This window comes from Orcinus orca, chromosome 5, assembly GCF_937001465.1.
Source record: "Orcinus orca chromosome 5, mOrcOrc1.1, whole genome shotgun sequence".
NCBI lineage: Eukaryota > Metazoa > Chordata > Mammalia > Artiodactyla > Delphinidae > Orcinus > Orcinus orca.
In genome coordinates this window covers 18,734,370-18,753,670 of record NC_064563.1, presented here as the reverse complement: position 1 = coordinate 18,753,670, position 19,301 = coordinate 18,734,370, and the positions used below count along the sequence as shown (strand labels likewise).

General features: G+C 37.9%; 1 protein-coding gene across 1 annotated transcript in view; it reads right to left on the bottom strand.

Annotated features, from left to right (window-relative positions):
* Window positions 1-18,947, bottom strand: part of IGSF10 (immunoglobulin superfamily member 10) — a 38,626-nt gene extending 19,679 nt beyond the window's left edge. Inside the window, exons 1-3 of the mRNA XM_033402733.2 lie at window positions 18,754-18,947; window positions 17,256-17,385; window positions 14,089-14,479 (exon numbers count right to left, since the gene is read on the bottom strand). Of these exons, the coding sequence (XP_033258624.2) occupies window positions 14,089-14,479; window positions 17,256-17,385; window positions 18,754-18,947 (715 nt within the window). The remainder of the gene's footprint in view (window positions 1-14,088; window positions 14,480-17,255; window positions 17,386-18,753) is intronic.
* Between the last annotated feature and the right edge of the window lie 354 nt (window positions 18,948-19,301).

Here is a 19,301-nt window from a genome sequence, read left to right as displayed (position 1 = left end):
TCTTTTTGTTCTCCTGGTACCTTCCACTTCTCCTACCATAGCCCTTATTGCCCACTAGTAGAAAGACTTGTCTAGTTGTCTGTTTTCCCACAAGACTGTAAGCCCATTACTTGTTGATCTATGTGTCCCAACCCTGGCAAAGGGACGGTCAGGAAAGATTACAGGAAGTAAGGAAGGGCAGCCTAATTCTAAGACCACATTTCTTCCACATTTTAGCTTATAAATTGAGATGTGTCTTACAACTGAAGGTGCTTTACAGTAGCAGCTGACCAGCTGGCCGTCTTGATATAGCTACCACTGCTTGCACACACACAAATACTGTTACAGCTGTTGATATTTACATATATTGTTTTCTCTTCAATTGAGTTACATGCACTGTTGGTATTACATATATTGTTTGCCACTTAAAATGTTTCTATTAAGATAACACTATGCTTCGCATTACAATAGGAAGTTATTGTGCGTATAGAAAGGCCTGGAAACAGAAGCAGGACATAACTTTAATATTTGTGAAATAAGTGTTTGTCAGAGAAATGGCCACAAACCCATATTTCATAGAAAAGCAACACCTAGAGCTTTTTGGAACCTAAGAATGGAGGACACCCAAAAATAGATGAAGCTGTGTTACATTTAACTACTGAGATATGTGCAAAAGGACTGCCAAGTGAGGCAACTGAAGGTATGAGAAACTGTCAGTCTCTTAGAATAGATGGAAAAAAGGTCAAAGCAGAAGTTGATGTGACTGATTCATGAGTCTCACAGAATGATCATTAAGGCATCTCAGTCAAAGGAGAACACTTGATTGTTTAGACACGACCAAGAAATGTTAGCACTAATGGGTTTGGCTAATTATATATAATGAATGAATATATATAACATAATAACAGTGGGGGAATTTAACACCCCACTTTCATCAATGGACAGATCATTCAGACAGAAAATCAGTAAGGAAACACAGGCCTTAAATGACACATTAGACCAGATGGACTTAACTGATATTTACAGAGCATTCCATCCAAAAACAGCAGTCTACACATTCCTCTCAAGTGCACACGGAACATTCTCCAGGACTGATCACATGCTGGGCCACAAAGCAAGCCTTGGTACATTTAAGAAAATTGAAACAGTATCAAGTATCTTTTCCACCCACAACACTATGAGATTACAAATTGATGACAAGAAAAAACTGTAAAAAACACAAACAGCTGGAGGCTGAACAATATGCTACTAAACAACCAATGGATCACTGAAGAAATCAAAGCGGAAATCAAAAATACCTAGAGACAAATGAAAACAAAAGTACAACAATCCAAAATCTATAGGATGCAGAAAAAGCAGTTCTAAGAGGGACGTTTATAGCAATACAATCTTAGGAAACAAGAAAAATCCCAAATAAAAAACCTAACCTTACACCTAAAGCAACTAAAGAAAGAAGAACAAACAAAACCCAAAGTGAGTAGAAGGAAAGAAATCATAAAGAGCAGAGCAGAGAGGGCAGACAGCAGAAGCAAGAACTACAATCCTGCAGCCTGTGGGAAAAAAACCACATTCACAGAAAGACAGACGAGATGAAAAGGCAGAGGGCTGTGTCCCAGAGAACAAAATAAAACCCCAGAAAAACAACTAAATGAAGTGGAGATAGGCCACCTTCCAGAAAAAGAATTCAGAATGATAGTGAAGATGATCCAGGACCTCGGATAAAGAACAGAGGCAAAGATCGAGAAGATGCAAGAAATGTTTAACAAAGACCTAGAAGAATTAAAGAACAAACAAACAGAGATGAACAATACAGTAACTGAAATGAAAAAAACACTAGAAGGAATCAATAGCAGGATAACTGAGGCAGAAGAACGGATAAGTGACCTGGAAGACAGAATGGTGAAAATCACTGCCACAAAACAGAATAAAGAAAAAAGAATGAAAAGAAATGAAGACAGCCTAAGAGACCCCGGGACAACATTAAACACAACAACATTCACATTATAGGGGTCCCAGAAGGAGAAGAGAGAGAGAAAGGACCCGAGAAAATATTTGAAGAGATTATAGTCGAAAACTTCCCAAACATAGGAAAGGAAATAGCCACCCAAGTCCAGGAAGTGCAGAGAGTCCCATACAGGATAAACCCAAGGAGAAACAGGCCAAGAAACATAGTAATCAATTTGGCAAAAATTAAACACAAAGAAAAATTATTGAAAGCAGCAAGGGAAAAATCACAAATAACATACAAGGGAACTCCCATAAGGTTAACAGCTGGATTCTCAGCAGAAACTCTACAAGCCAGAAGGGAGTGGCATGATATACTTAAAGTGATGAAAGAGAAGAACCTACAGCCAAGATTACTCTACCCAGCAAGGATCTCACTGAGATTCGATGGAGAAATCAAAAGCTTTACAGACAAGCAAAAGCTAAGGGAATTCAGCACCACCAAACCAGCTCTACAACAAATGCTAAAGGAACTTCTCTAAGTGGGAAACACAAGAGAAGAAGAGAACCTACAAAAACAAACCCAAAACAATTAAGAAAATGGTAATAGGAACATACATATCACTAATTACCTTAAAGGTGAATGGATTAAATGCTCCAACCAAAAGACACAGGCTTGCTGAATGGATACAAAAAAAAGACCCATATATATGCTGTCTACAAGAGACCCACTTCATACCTAGGGACACATACAGACTGAAAGTGAGGGAATGGAAAAAGATATTCCATGCAAATGGAAATCAAAAGAAAGCTGGAGTAGCAATACTCATATTAGATAAAATAGTATTTAAAATAAAGAATGTTACAAGAGACAAGGAAGGACAGTACATAATGATCAAGGGATCAATCCAAGAAGAAGATATAACAATTATAAATATATATGCACCCAACACAGGAGCACCTCAATACATAAGGCAATTGCTAACAGCTCTAAAAGAGGAAATCAACAGTAAAACAATAATAGTGGGGGACTTTAACACCTCACTTACACCAATCAACAGGTTATCCAAATAGAAAATTAATAAAGAAACACAGCTTTAAATGACACAATAGATGAGATAGATTTAATTGATATTTATAAGACATTCCATCCAAAAACAGCAGATTACACTTTCCTCTCAAGTGCGCATGGAACATTCTCCAGGACAGATCATATCTTGGGTCACAAGTCTAGCCTCAGTTAATTTAAGAAAACTGCAATCATATCAAGCATCTTTTCTGACCATAACGCTATAAGATTAGAAATCAATTTCAGGGAAAAAAAAACGTAAAAAACACAAACACATGGAACCTAACAATACGTTACTAAATAACCAAGAGATCACTGAAGAAATCAAAGAGGAAATCAAAAAATACCTAGAGACAAATGACAATGAAAACACGACTATCCAAAACCTATGGGATGCAGCAAAAGCAGTTCTAAGAGGGAAGTTTATAGCTATACAAGCCTACCTCAAGAAACAAGAAAAATCTCAAACAATCTAACCTTAAACCTAAAGGAACTAGAAAAAGAAGAACAAACACAAGCCATAGTTAGCAGAAGGAAAGAAATCATAAAGATCAGAGCAGAAATAAATGAAATGGAAACAAAGAATACAAAAGCAAAGATCAGTAAAACTAAAAGCTGGTTCTTTGAGAAGATAAACAAAATTGATAAACCATTAACCAGACTCATCAAGAGGGAGAGGACTGAAATCAATAAAATTAGAAATGAAAAAGGAAAAGTTACAACAGACACTGCAGAAATACAAAGCATCCTGAGAGACTACTACAAGCAACTCTATGCCAATAAAATGGACAACCTGGAAGAAATGGACAAATTCTTAGAAACATATTACCTTCCAAGACTGAACCAGGAAGAAATAGAAAATATGAACAGACCAATCACAAGTAATGAAGTTGAAACTGTGATTAAAAATCTTCCAACAAACAAAAGGTCAGGACCAGATGGCTTCACAGGTGAATTCTATCAAACATTTAGAGAAGAGCTAACACCCATCCTTCTCAAACTCTTCCAAAAAATTGCAGAGGAAGGAACACTCCCAAATTCATTCTATGAGGCCACCATCACCCTAATACCAAAACCAGACAAAGATACTACAAAAAAAGAAAATTACAGACCAAAATCAGTGATGAATATAGATGCAAAAATCCTTAACAAAATACTAGCGAACAGAATCCAACAACACATTAAAAGGATCATACACCATGATCAAGTGGGATTCATCCCAGGGATGCAAGGATTCTTCAATATATGCAAATCAATCGATATGATACACCATATTAACAAACTGAAGAATAAAAACCATATGATCATCTCAAAAGATGCAGAAAAATCTTTTGACAAAATTGAACACCCATTTATGATAAAAAACTCTCCAGAAAGTGGGCATAGAGGGTCCTACCTCAACATAATAAAGGCCATATACGACAAACCCACAGCAAACATCATTCTCAATGGTGAAAAACTGAAAGCATTTCCTCTAAGATCAGGAACAAGACAAGGATGTCCACTCTTACAACTATTATTCAATGTAGTTTTGGAAGTCCTAGCCATGGCTGGACTATCACCTCACACCAGTTAGAATGGGCATCATCAGAAAATCTACAAACAGCAAATGCTGGAGAGGGTGTGGAGAAAAGGGAACCCTCTTGCACTGTTGGTGGGAATGTAAATTGATACAGCCATTATGGAGAACAGTATGGAGATTCCTTAAAAAACTAAAAATATAATTACCATATGACCCAGCAATCCCACTACTGGGCATATACCCAGAGAAAACCATAATTCAAAAAGACACATGCACCCCAATGTTCATTCCAGCACTATTTACAATAGCCAGGTCATGGAAGCAACCTAAATGCCCATCGACAGAGAAATGGATAAAGAAGATGTGGTACATATATACAATGGAATATTACTCAGCTGTAAAAGGAACAAAACTGGGTCATTTGTAGAGACATGGATGGATCTAGAGAATGTCATACAGAGTGAAGTAAGTCAGAAAGAGAAAAACAAATATCGTACATTAACACATACATGTGGAACATAGAAAAATGGTACAGATGAACCAGTTTGCAGGGCAGAAATTGAGACAGAGATGTAGAGAACAAACGTATAGCCACCAAGGGGGGAAAGGGGTGGGGGGGGTGTGATGAATTGGGAGATTGGGATTGACATGTATACACTGATGTGTATAAAATGGATGACTAGTAAGAACCTGCTGTATAAAAAAAATAAATAAAATTCAAAAAAAAACCAACACTAGTAAATTTAAAAAAAAAAAAGATCAGAGCAGAAATAAATGAAATGGAGATGAAGAAGATAGAAAAGATCAATGGAACAAATTCAGTTCTTTGAAAAGATAGACAAAATTGATAAACCTTTAGCCAGACTCATCAAGAAAAAAAGGGAGAGGACTCAAATTAATAAAATTAGCAATGAAAAGCGAGAAGTTACAATGGACACCACAGAAATGCAAAGGCTCCTAACAGACTACTATCAATACAAGCAACTATATGCCAATAAAATGGACAACCTAGAAGAAATGGACAAATTCTTAGAAGGATACAATCTCCCAAGACTGACCAGGAAGAAATAGAAAATATGAACAGACCAATCACAAGTACTAAAATTGAAACTGTAATTTTAAAATTCCCAACAAACAAAAGTCCATGACCAGATGGCTTCACAGGCAAATTCTATCTAACATTTAGAGAAGAGTTAACACCTATCCTTTTCAAACTCTTCCAAAAAATCGCATAGGATCGGAAACTCCCAAACTCATTCTATGAGGCCCCCATCACCCTGAATCATACAAGGATACCACAAAAAAAAGTAAGAAAGAAAGAAAGAAAATTACAGACCAATATCACTGATGAGCATAGATGGAAAAATCCTCAACAAAATGTTAGCAAACTGAATCCTACAATACATTAAAAGGATCATACACCACGATCAAGTGGGATATATCCCAGGGATGCAAGGATTTTTTTCAATATCTGCAAATCAATCAGTGTGATACATCACATTAACAAATTGAAGAATAAAAACCATATGATCATCTCAATAGATTCAGAAAAAGCTTTTGACAAAATTGAACACTGATTTATGGGGGAGAACTCTTTAGAAAGTGGGCATAGAGGGAACATACCTCAACATAATAAAGGCCATATATAACAGACCTACAGCCAACATCATACTCAATGGTGAAAAGCTGAAAGCATTTTCTCTAAGATCAGGAACAAGACAAGGAGGTCCACTCTCGCCACTTTTATTCAACATAGTTTTGGAAGTCCTAGCCACGGCAATCAGAGAAGAAAAATAAATAAAAGGAATTCAAATTGGAAAAGTTAAAACTGTCACTGTTTGCTGATGACTTGATACTATACATAGAAAATCCTAAAGGTGATACCAGAAAACACTAGAGCTCATCAATGAATTCAGTAAAGTTGCAGGATACAAAATTAATACTCAGAAATCTGTTGCACTTCTATACACTAACAATGAAAAATCAGAAAGAAAAATTAAAGAAACAATCCGATTTACGATTGCATCAAGAAGAATAAAATACCTAGGGATAAACCTACCTAAGGAGGCAAAAGAACTGTACTCCAAAAACTATAAGATGCTGATGAAAGAAATGGAAGATGGCACAAACAGTTGGAAAAGTATACCGTGTTCTTGGATTGGAAGAATCAATACAGTAGTTCCCCTACACACAAATGAGTTCCATTCCAAGAGCGTGTTCATAAATCCAGTTCGTAAGTCCAACGAAGTTAGCCTAGGTACCCAACTGACACAATTATCTATATAGTACTGTACTGTAATAGGTTTATAATACTTTTCACACAAATAATACCTAAAAAACAAACACAAAAAATAAAACATTTTTAATCTTACAGTACAGTACCTTGAAAAGCACAATAGTATAGTACAACAGCTGGCATACGGGGGCTGGCATTGAGTGAATAGGCAAGAAGAGTTACTGACTGGAGGAGGAAGAGGAGGTGGGAGGTGGTAGAGCTGAAGGATCATCAGCAATAGTATAGAGGGCAAGCTGCAATTTCACTCATGCTTGACATTGATGGCACAGGTTCTGGTTCCTTGCTGGATTCAGTTCTATCTACCCTATTGAAAAAAATGATCCAGTGATGTCTGGGTAGTAGCTCTTTTTTTCTCATCATAGATGATAATGGTAGCACTGGATTACATCCTGAATGGCTGCTGCAACCTTCGTGTACCATTCTACATTCAGATCCTGTGTCTCAAAAACTAACAGTGCCTCCTCAAATAAATAAAATCCCCTTGCCATCTCCTGCACTGTGAATCTCTTTGGTTCTTCAGTTCCTTCTTCTTCCTCTTGTCTCTCTTCATCCTTTCTCTGGTCCTCCAATTCCATCAGGCCTTCAATGCACGTTCGAATCTTTGAAAGTTCACAACTTGAAGGTTCGTATGTAGGGGACTTACTGTATTGTCAAAATGACTATACTACCCAAGCCAATCTATGGATTCAATGCAATCCCTATTAAATTACAATCCCTATTAAATTACCAATGGCATTTTTCACAGAACTAGAACAAAAAAAGTTTAAAGTTTGTATGGAGACACAAAAGACTCCAAATAGCCAAAGCAATCTTGAGGAAGAAAAACAGCTGGAGGAACTAGGATCCCTGACTTCAGACCATACTGCAAAGCCACAGTCATCAAAACAGTATGGTACTGGCACAGAACATAAAAATATACATCAATGGAACAGGATAGAAAGCCCAGAAATAAACCCATGCACCTGTGGTCAATTAATCTATGACAAAGGAGGCAAGACTATACAATGGAGAAAAGACAGTCTCTTCAATAAATGGTTTTGGAAAAACTGGACAAGTACATGTAAAAGAATGAAATTAGAACACTCTCTAACACCATACACAAAAATGAAGTGGATTAAAGACCTAAACATAAGACTGGGTACTATAACACTCAATAGAGGAAAACATAGGCAGAACACTCTTTGACATAAATCACAGCAATATCTTTTTGGATCCATCTCCTAGAGTAATGAAAATAAAAACAAAAATTTTAAAATGGGACCTAATTACACTCAAAAGCTTTTGCACAGCAAAGGAAACCATAAAAAAACAACCCACAGAATGAGAGAAAATATTTGCAAATGATGAGACTGATAAGGGGTTAATCTTTACAAAATTTACAAACAGCTCATGTAGCTCAATATCAAAAAAAAAAAACCCAATGAAACAAAAAATGGGCAGAAGACCTAAATAGACATTTCCCCAAAGAAGACATATAGATGGCCAAGAGGCACATGAAAAGATGCTCAATATCGTTAATTATTAGAGAAATGCAAATCAAAACTACAATGAGAGTGCTGTACACTTGAAACTACAAAACTACCTCACACTAGTCAGAATGGCCATCATCAAAAAGTCTACAAACAATAAATGCCAGAGAGGGTGTGGAGAAAAGGGAACACTCCTACATTGTTGGTGGGAATATAAATTGGTAGTCACTATGAAAAACAGTATGGAGGTTCCTTAAAAAACTAAAAATAGAGCTACCATATGATCCAGCAATCCCACTCCCGGGCATATATCCAGAGAAAACTATGGTTAGAAAGGATACATGCATCCCAATGTTCATTACAATAGGCAAGACATGGAAGCAACCTAAATATCCATTGACAGATGAATGGATAAAGAATATGTGGTACATATATACAGTGGAATAATACTCAGCCATTGAAAAGAATGAAATAATGCCATTTGCAGCAAGATGGATGTACATGGAGAGTATAATACTAAGTGAAGTAAGTCAGACAGAGAAAGACAAATATCATGTTATCATTTATATGCAGAATCTAAAAAAATGATACAAATGAACTTATTTACAAAACAGAAACAGATCCACAGACATAGAAAACAAACTTACGGTTACCAAAGTGGGGTGGAGAGATAAATTGGGAGATTGGGATTGACATATACATACTACTGTATATAAACTACATAACCAACAATGACCTACTGTGTAGCACAGGGAACTATGCTGAATATTCTGTAATAACCTAAATGGGAAAAGCATTTGAAAAAGAATAGGTATATGTATACATATAACTGAATCACTTTGCTGTACACTTGAAATTAACACAACATTGTAAAACAACTATAGCCCAATTAAAAAAAAGACCATAGGTGGCTGGTGGACTCATTTGTATTCACCAGCCAAATGGCTATTTAATTGATAAAATCTTAACAAAAACTGAGTACTATGTTCTAGGCACTTTCTAGGGGACAGAGGTAGATAAATGAGACATAGGAAAGGCAACACCCCTTCCTAGTAGGGATGAGTGCTGAGCAGTTTGTGGCTGGGAGCCCATCAGGCAGAAAAGTGCTCCAGACAGGGAAGGAGCAGGTATGAGGTGGTAAAACAGTGTGCAGTGTGTCTGGGATGAGAGCTGGAAAGGAAGGAGATGAGGCTGAGACCCAGCAAGGAGCGTGCTGGGAAGACCTGGCATGATGGGCCAACGAGCTTGGGCTTTGTTCTCTAGGCCAGGGTCAGCAAACTTTTTATGTAAAGGGCCGGACAGCAAAGATTTTATGTTTTGTGGACCAGAGGTCTCTGACAAAATGGCTCGACTATGCCACCATAGCACCAAGGCAGCCGTAGATGATATGTAAAGAACTGGGCATGACTGTGTTCCAATAAAACTCTACTTACGAAAGCTTGTACAGGGCTGGAATTGGCCTGTGGGCTCTAGTTTGGCAATTCCCGGGCTCTATTAGGTCATTTAAAAAATTCTTTAGTATGTAAAATAACTGGATATCTAACAGTCAGTGGCATACTCCACCTGATGAAATGTTAGCTGCTAACCATATATATTAGCCTGATTTTATTACCAGAGCATGTAACTAGCAAAATGGCAAGTAGGTTTAACACTTTGTAGGAACTGAGCACAGAATCACTTCTCCCTATGGGCAAAATCTTATTTCTTCTTTCACTTCTACCTTTCTCAGATGAGTTTCCCCATTTGCTCACCATTCTCTCCCTGTAGTCCAGCTAGCAACTGCATGAAAATCCAGCAGTTCTTTCTCATTCCTCATTCTCCTTTATTTCTCCATAGCATTAGAAAGTATTGGGAAAACCCCGCTCAGTCCCTACTGCCTGTTAGGTATCTGTGAAGCTACTTTCAGGTGTGGTCACCTCATAATTCAATTTCTCATTCCCCAGACATGAAACACCATGAGCACTTCCTAGTTGGGTTCCCACTTCACCCCCTTCCCCAGGTCCATCCTCTCCACTGCTCACAGATTGGCCATCCCTAAAAAGCATTTCATTGGGAAACCCCGCGTTCAAATCTTCCACTGTAAAATCTCCCTTTTGTCAATAGGATAAAATTTTAAAATTTAGTCTGGCATTCAGCACTCCCCACAGTTGGGTTCAAAACCATCTATACATAATAAATGCTAGAGAGGGTGAAGAGAAAAGGGAACCCTCCTACACTGTTGTAATTGGTGCAGCCGATATGGAAAACATACTGGAGATTCCTTAAAAAAACTTAAAACAGTTACCATATGATACAGCAATCCCACTCCTGAGCATATATCTGGAGAAAACTCTTAATTCAAAAAGGTATGTGCACCCCAATGTTCATAGCAGCACTTCTTACAATAGCCAAGACATGTCCGTTGACAGATGAATGGATAAAGAAGATGTGGTAAATATATATACACAATGGAATATTATTCAGCCATAAGAAAGAATGAAATAATGCCATTTGCAACAACATGGATGGACCTAGAGATTATACTAATCAAACTAACTTAGAGAAAGACAAATACCATATGATATCACTTATATGTGGATAATCTAAAATATGACACAAATGAACTTATTTACAAAACAGAAGCAGACCCACAGACTTAGAAAACTTACAGTTACCAAAGGGGAAAGGGGGTATATAAATTAGGTGTTTGGGATTAACAGATACAATACTACATATAAAATAAACAACAATGTCCTACCGTATAGCACAGGGAACAATATTCAATATCTTGTAATAAACTCTAATAGAAAAGAATATGAAAAAGGATATATATATATATATATATATATATATATATATATATATATATAAAATCTGAATCACTTTGCTGTACACCAGAAACTAACACAACAATTCAAATCAACTCTACTTCAATTTAAAAAAACCAGAATACCTTGCCAGTCTCTACTGACTCCATGCCAGGCAAATTGGGCTGTTCACTGCCCTCTTCATGAGACTTATCCTATCTGGTTTTATGTACAAAGCAGTTTCTCCATCCCAAATACATTATAGAAAAAGGTCTGGACTTTTCAGTTTCTACTTTTCTGCTTTCTAGCTGTGTGAGCTGGGTGGCAATGAAAATCATGATAATACTTCACGTGTGTTGAGTGCTTACTTTGTGTCATATGCTGTGCTAAGCACTTTATATGTATTATTTTAATTATTTTTTCCAATTATTATTATCCCTATGTTACAGGTGAGAAAACTGATGCATAAAAGAGTCTAAATGACTAGCTCAAGATACCCAGCTTTTCTAAGCCTCAGTTTCTTCATCTGTAAATTGAGGATTATTGTGAGGATTAAATAGAGAGCATCGAGCACAATGTCAAACACAAACTGAGTATATGTTGCCTTTCTGCTCGCTCCCTATTATTCCTTCCTGTCCTTTCGGTATATCTTTTGTGCCCCAGCACAGTTTTCCTCCATTTTAGTCAAGGCAGAAGTAACTTACTGACTCTGGCTCCTATAGAACTAAATCTTCAATATAAACATTTTGATGTTTTTCACCCATAGCCTTATTATCTTTTTATGTGTTCATCATACTTACCTACAAGACTGCAAACTCTTGAAGAGCAAAGGTGGTGTCTAGTGGCCTAAAGTAGTTCACTTTTTGACTAATTATATTGACTGACTACATATATATACATACATATATACATACGATTGTGTATCTATATATATACACACTATATATATACACACACACAATATATATATATTTCACCACAGCAACTTCAAATTTTCCCACTTTTCTCAAGCCTCCGACCTTGACCCCTTCCTAGCACCCTCCTCAGTCACCTCTCCTACAACGTCACGAAGGAGGAAAAGCCATCAGATAAGAACTTTCTTACTCTCCTCCACTACATCCAGGAACTCGCCTCTGTGCCAATCTAGTCCTTTCCCTCCTACCTCCTACGGAAAATCCCTCCCTTATGGCTGGGTCTCTTGCCCTCCAGTCATCTCGGGGGACTTGCTCCATTGATGATCTGCTCCTTCTGCAATGTTGCTACCTTCTCCTGCTCAACAATCTCATCTCACCTTAAACATGCTCAGGTCTCTCTGATGCTCGGAGTCCTGAACGATGGCACATTTCCAGCTGGCGGCCACCATTCCTCCCTCACCTCAAGCCAAAGCTCTCCAAAGTCAACTGTGGCCCTGCCTCCCCCTCCCCCCTGCACAGCAATCCAGCTCTCATCGATCTTTCCAAAGTAACCAGCCACCCCTTTGATGCCAAAATCAATGGACTCCTTTCAGTCACTACCTAAGGACCTGATTAACTGAAATGATTCATCAGATTTTAACCATAGTGCAATTAGTTGTCTGTCCATTTTCCCCAACAAGAATGTAAGCTCCATGAAGGCAGGGACCTTCATCAGTTCTGTTCACTTTGGGATCCCTATGTTGTCTCTGGCCTCTTGTACATAATAAGGTTACAATAACTAAGGGACTGAATGGATCTTGCCCTCTTCTTGGTAAATTCTACTTTCCCCATCAAAGCATGTTTTACACTCTGATTGTCTGCTTATCTGTATCCCACCAACAGTGTAGTTAGAGCAGAGACAGCGCTCTTGGTAGTTGCATCACTGAGCACAAGGCCCTGAATAGAACTCCAAAACATATGTATTGATCGAATGACTGAAGGGAAGATAAGAAGAGGGAAGGGCTTTTATGCCTTGTGGTAAGTAGGGAAGAGAGTAACACACAATACATTCTTATTTCCCAATCTTGCTAAGAGCCAGGAGTGACGATTGGATAGTTGACCTGAATTAATGAAAGATTATTCATTAATGAATTAAGAGAGTTCATTCTCATTGAATTATTATTGGGCTTTCATTTTCTTTCCAGCTAAATTACCTTGGCACTCCCTACTTACTGGGGAAACAACTCCAGGCAGATTAGATATCATCTCACACAAGTCAGAATGGCCATCATCAAAAAATCTAGAAACAATAAATGCTGGAGAGGGTGTGGAGAAAAGGGAACCCTCTTGCACTGCTGGTGGGAATGTGAATTGGTACAGCCACTATGGAGAACAGTATGGAGGTTCCTTAAAAAACTACAAATAGAACTACCATATGACCCAGCAATCCCACTACTGGGCATATACTCAGAGAAAACCATAATTCAAAAAGAGTCATGTACCAAAATGTTCATTGCAGCTCTATTTACAATAGCCCAGAGATGGAAACAACCTAAGTGTCCATCATCAGATGAATGGATAAAGAAGATGTGGCACATATATACAATGGAATATTACTCAGCCATAAAAAGAAACGAAGCTATTTGTAATGAGGTGGATAGACCTAGAGTCTGTCATACAGAGTGAAGTAAGTCAGAAAGAGAAAGACAAATACCGTATGCTAACACATATAGATGGAATTTAAGAAAAAAAATGTCATGAAGAACCTAGGGGTAAGACAGGAATAAAGACACAGACCTACTAGAGAACGGACTTGAGGATATGGGGAGGGGGAAGGGTAAGCTGTGGCAAAGTGAGAGAGTGGCATGGACATATATACACTACCAAACGTAAAATAGATAGCTAGTGGGAAACAGCCGCATAGCACAGGGAGATTAGCTCGGTGCTTTGTGACCACCTAGAGGGGTGGGATAGGGAGGGTGGGAGGGAGGGAGATGCAAGAGGAAAGAGATATGGGAACATATGTATATGTATAACTGATTCACTTTGTTATAAAGCAGAAACTAACACACCATTGTAAAGCAATTATACTCCAATAAAGAAAAAAAAAGAAAGAAACAGTCCAGGTACCTGGCTTCTCCTGTATCCAGTCAGACAACCATTTCAAATGACAATCACAGGTCCAGGGATTCCCATGAAGATAAAGGCTTTCCAGATCAGGCATATAGGTGACCATCTCTTGAGGGATGGAGCTCAGAAAGTTATCAGACAAGTATAGGTACTTAATGAAAGATGTTTTAAATATCCGGAGGTAGCACAAGGAGACAAATGTATCTGGATGAAGCTTAGTGAGCTGGTTCCCTTCCAAGTGCACCAGTCGGAGAGAGGTGAGTCCATAGAAAACCTCTGGGTTTATAAACTCGATATTGTTGTGATCCATATGCAACCGTGTCAAGCTCCTGAGACCATAGAAAGTGTCCTTCTGAAGTTTTCGAACTTTGTTATAGCTCATTTTTAAGACCTAAGAGTAAAAAGAACACACTTATTTTGTCAAAGGAATTATCACAAAAAGGAAAATCATATCCATAGTAAAACATACGTTGAGATTAATCCAATGCAGTGTGTGTACCTTGTTTGGATCCTAATTCAAACAAACCAGTTGCAAATCAAGTATGAGAACATCAGGGTAATTAGAATATTCATGAACAGTTTATGATATTGAGGAATTACTGCTATAATTTTAAGGTATAATACTGATATTATGGTTCATTTTTAAAGATTCCATAACTTTGACATATGTATTGAAGTACTTATAGATGAAACATTACGATATCTCAGATTTGTTTCAAAACAATGCAATGAAGTAGAAAAGTAGTGGGTGGAGGTACAGGTGAAACAAGATCTGTTATGTGTTGATAACTACTGAAGCTGGGTGATGCTGCATTGGGGATCATTATATTATTCTATTTTTGTATATGGTATACTTTTTAAAAGATGTATTATGGAAATTTTCAACCATATACAAAAGTATCTTGACATTTCAAGTAAACTTAAGATTTCTTGAACCTGAATTTTTCATAAGAAATATGATGTTATCTTTCACATTTAAAACGCCTTTGGACTTCCCCGGTGGCGCAGTGGTTAAGAATCCGCCTGCCAATGCAGGGGACATGGGTTCGATTCCTGGTCCGGGAAGATCCCACATGCTGCGGAGCAACTAAGCCCGTGCGCCACAACTACTGAACCTGTGCTCTAGAGCCCGCGAGCCACAACTACTGAAGCCCGTGCACCTAGAGCCCGTGCTCCGCAGTAAGAGAAGCCACCACGATGAGAAGCCTGTGCGCTGCAACAAAGACCCAACGCAGCCAAAAATAAATAAATAAATAAATTTTAAAATAAATAAATAAAATGGCTTTACTGAGATATAATTCACATGCCATAAAGATCCACCTTTTTATTTATTTTTTTTAAAGATTTTTTGATGTGGACCATTTTTAAAGTCTTCATTGAATTTGTTACAATGTTGCTTCTGTTTTTTGTCTTGGTTTTTTGGCCACAAGGCATGTGGGCTCTTAGCTCCCTGACCAGGGATCAAACCCGCACCACCCCCTGCATTGCAAGGTCAAGTCTTAACCACTGGACCACCAGGGAAGTCCCCCAGATCCACCTTTTTAAACCGTACAATTCAGTGGCTTTTAGTTTACTCACAAGGTTGTGCAACCATCTCCACTATCTAATTTTAGAACATTTTCATCACCCCAAAATAAAAACTGATACCCATTAGCAGGCATTCTCCCCCTCCTCCTAGCCCTAGAAAACCACTAATTTACTTTGTTTCTGTGGATTTGCCTATTGTCAACATTTTAAATAATGGATGATACAATATGTGGTCTTTTGTGTCTGGCTTTTTCCAATTAGCATAATATTTCCAAGACCCACCCCTGTTGTAGCACATATCGGTCCTTCATGCCTTCTTATTACTGAGTTGTATTCCACTGTATACATGTAATATATTTTGTTTATCCATTTATGAGTCAATGGACATTTGGGTGCTTTTTATTTTTTAGCTATTATGAGTAATATGATTTTGAATTGATTTTGAATTGAAATTAAAAGTTTTTCAATATTTCAGTAGTGTGTGGGTATTCTCCAATTCCTTCTCCAGTTACCAAGTGAACACGCTCCTTCTCCCAAAAAGAAAAGAAAAAGAAATGCTAGCAAAAACAATGATTTATCATCATATTATCCTAACTTGACCTAATCTGTCATCTCTGTTGAGAATGTTTTTCTGGAATGCCAAGTTCCCTAATAAGCAAAGAAAATTGAAATTGACAACATGGAACGGCTTTGCCCCAAATATTATCAAACTCAATGTTCATCAATATCTATGGAAAACCTGGTCAAGAAAACAAATACGTGTGAATTCCATGAATGAAATGTATTCCATCTAATCCTCTGAAGATATATATTCCAAATAAAGCCTGATTAAGCCAAACCAACAGAATCACATACCTAGACTTAAATCTATGGTTTTACAGAGGCTTAGTGTGATGTAAAAAGGCTCACACTGCCCACTGGCATTTTATCTTTTCTAAGGATAGAACTGACTTTATTTTATTGCACTGTATCTCTTCTATGAGGAGCTTTGGGAAACATTTTTTTTTTGTAATTTAAAATCAGATGTGGTTGTACTTTTCCTGAACAGTAGTTTTATTTTTTAATTTACTGAAAAATTGAGTTAGCTTCTCAAAAGCCTCAAGTCCTACTTACAGCAGACATACTGATCTTTATGCCTGCAGTTCCCCGCATTCCCTTTGTTCTTGTTCCTAAGATTTCTTCTACCTTTTGCTTTCTTTCCTACTGGGGTGGTAATTCTTACAATATTCGATGCATTCTTGGAAGTCCCCGTAAATGTAAAAATGTTTTTGAATAAGGCAGTGCATAAGTAAAGTGAAGCTAACTTCTATGTAAAGACTGCAATTATTTTTAGAAACTATTCAATTCCCAGATGAACATGACTAGAAGTGGCCTTTTAGGATTAAATTTTAAAGGTTTAGTAATCCTTGGGCATTGATAATTTTTTTCTTTCTATGAGCCTGAGGTATGAGAAAATCAGAATTTTCTTATTCTAATTTCCACATACAGTTGCCTTTAAAAAGAAATCAGTTATTTGACCTTTTCCCTTGATGTCTACATCTAATTTACAGAGTGTCGATTTGGGGGATTCTCTAGGAACAGGTAGCTTTTGGAGGCACATCTCACCGCATTAACCTGCCCCTTCCCCACATCAGTCTCACCTGCAAGGCCTGCAAATCTGAGAAGGTCTTAGGAGGGATTGTGTGAATGCCATTGCTGTGTAGCATTAGTAACTCCAACTTGTTTAGGCCAGAAAAATCCATTTCTGTCAATCTCACCAAACTGTTGTACCTGAAATAAAAACATCATTCTGGGCATAAGCTAAGTCAACTAAAGTTCAAATGTCAAAGCAAAACCCAACAAACACACACATAGAACTGAATTTCACTCCCCGCCCCCTTTTTATTTCTTGTGCTCTAAGGAGATAATCCAATGCTTGAAATATTGTTGAAATTCATCAGATGCCACAGAAGGTCAGCCCCTCCAACCCAGCCCTTGCAGTCTCAGTTACAATTATCCTACTCAGATTCCTGGAAAATGCCACATCCCTTCTCATTTTCAAACCTTTGTACATATGCTGTTCCTGCATGCTGGAATGCCTTTGACTCTAGCCCTATTTGTGAACACTGTTAAGACCCAGCCCATTCTCTAATAACATGGCCCCCTTGTTCTCCCAGGTGTAATTCATCATTATGAAGTAATGGTTAAGAAACCTGGGCTCTGAAGCCAAATGTTTTGGGTATGAGTATAAACTCAGGTACCTGGGAGTAGGGCTGACCCTGGGTTAAATCAGTAACCTTTCTGTGCCTCAGTTTCCTTGTCTATAAAATGCAAATAATAGAACCTACTTCAAACGGGTTATGAGGATTAAATGAATGCGTACATGAAGAGTGCTTAGCTCAATGCCAGGACACAGTGTTAGTGATTGTGTCCCAAGGCACTTTGTATGCTCTATTATAGTTCTTATTAAATTGTACTAATTATACAACTGTCTTCTCCCTTTAACTATGGTTTCTAGAAATGAATAATATATCTTGTTCATCATTGTATCCCTGGTACCATCATTGTGTTTGGCCCACAGTAGGCGCCCACTAATGTCAAATAAATGATGTTAAGTCTGCTTGTATGTGCATTCACACACACAGTTTTTCATCAACTTTTAAAATACAGTTGCCTTTTAGCAGATTTAATTTACACATTTTTAAAGCCTTTTAAATAAGTCGGTTTCTATGGAGAAAAAATCCAAGGGCCTTAAAAAAAGATCTAGTTGAGTTTTCATATATATCTTTTATGTGTAAGAGGACGCTTCCAGTTGCCCTGTTACCTCTTACTGATATATCATAACACTAATTCTTAACAAGAGCTATATTATTATCCAGCAAATATGTAGCCAGAATGCAGCTTTTCTATAATCATGGGCCTCTCAGCCTACCATGAGGGACTATGGGTTCTAGAAGAACTTTCTCTTAGTAAAAGTTTAACAGAAAAAAATTTCTTATTGCCCCAGCAAGCTTAAGATCCTCATGTATTCATTTCAGAAGAGAAATATTGTTAAAAGAATTGTGGTTAATCTCCCAAAGTCACAAGTGTTTTGAGGACAAATCAGCAGTGTAGTCAATCCCTCCTTGAGAAGGAAGCAAGACAAGGGCCCCTGCGCACCCTAGATTGATACGTTCCACGTTGGGCGGGATGCTGTGTGGGATGGAGGTCAGGTACCGAAACGTGCAGTGCACCTCTGTAGGCACGTAACAGGCACAGCGGCGAGGACAGGCCCTGCCCCCGGGGAAGACCACCAGGCAGACTGCAGCGAAGGAGACCAGTAAGCTGGTGCTTCCCCTGCTTTTCACCTTCATCCTGAAAAAACATCATACCTCGGGGTTATAAATATGGTTTGAGCAAAGTTCCAGTAGACCACACACAGTAACTGGTAATCTGGGAGACCTTCCTAAAAGGTCGTAAGGGGCCAATTTCATTCACAACTTTTATGGTAAAGCTTACTCTTTACAAAGCCATAGTGTATGCTGGCCTCATATAGATCCTTGTGATCAAGCAGGATATTTATGGTTGTGAAATTCCTTTACAGCTTTTCACTTCTCAATGAAAAGCGGCAATCCCTATTCCTTAGAGATTCATTAGAAAAGGAAAGTGGAAACCATAATGGAGATATTGTGACAACTGAAGTACATAAGGCTTAGTTTCCTGTTTAT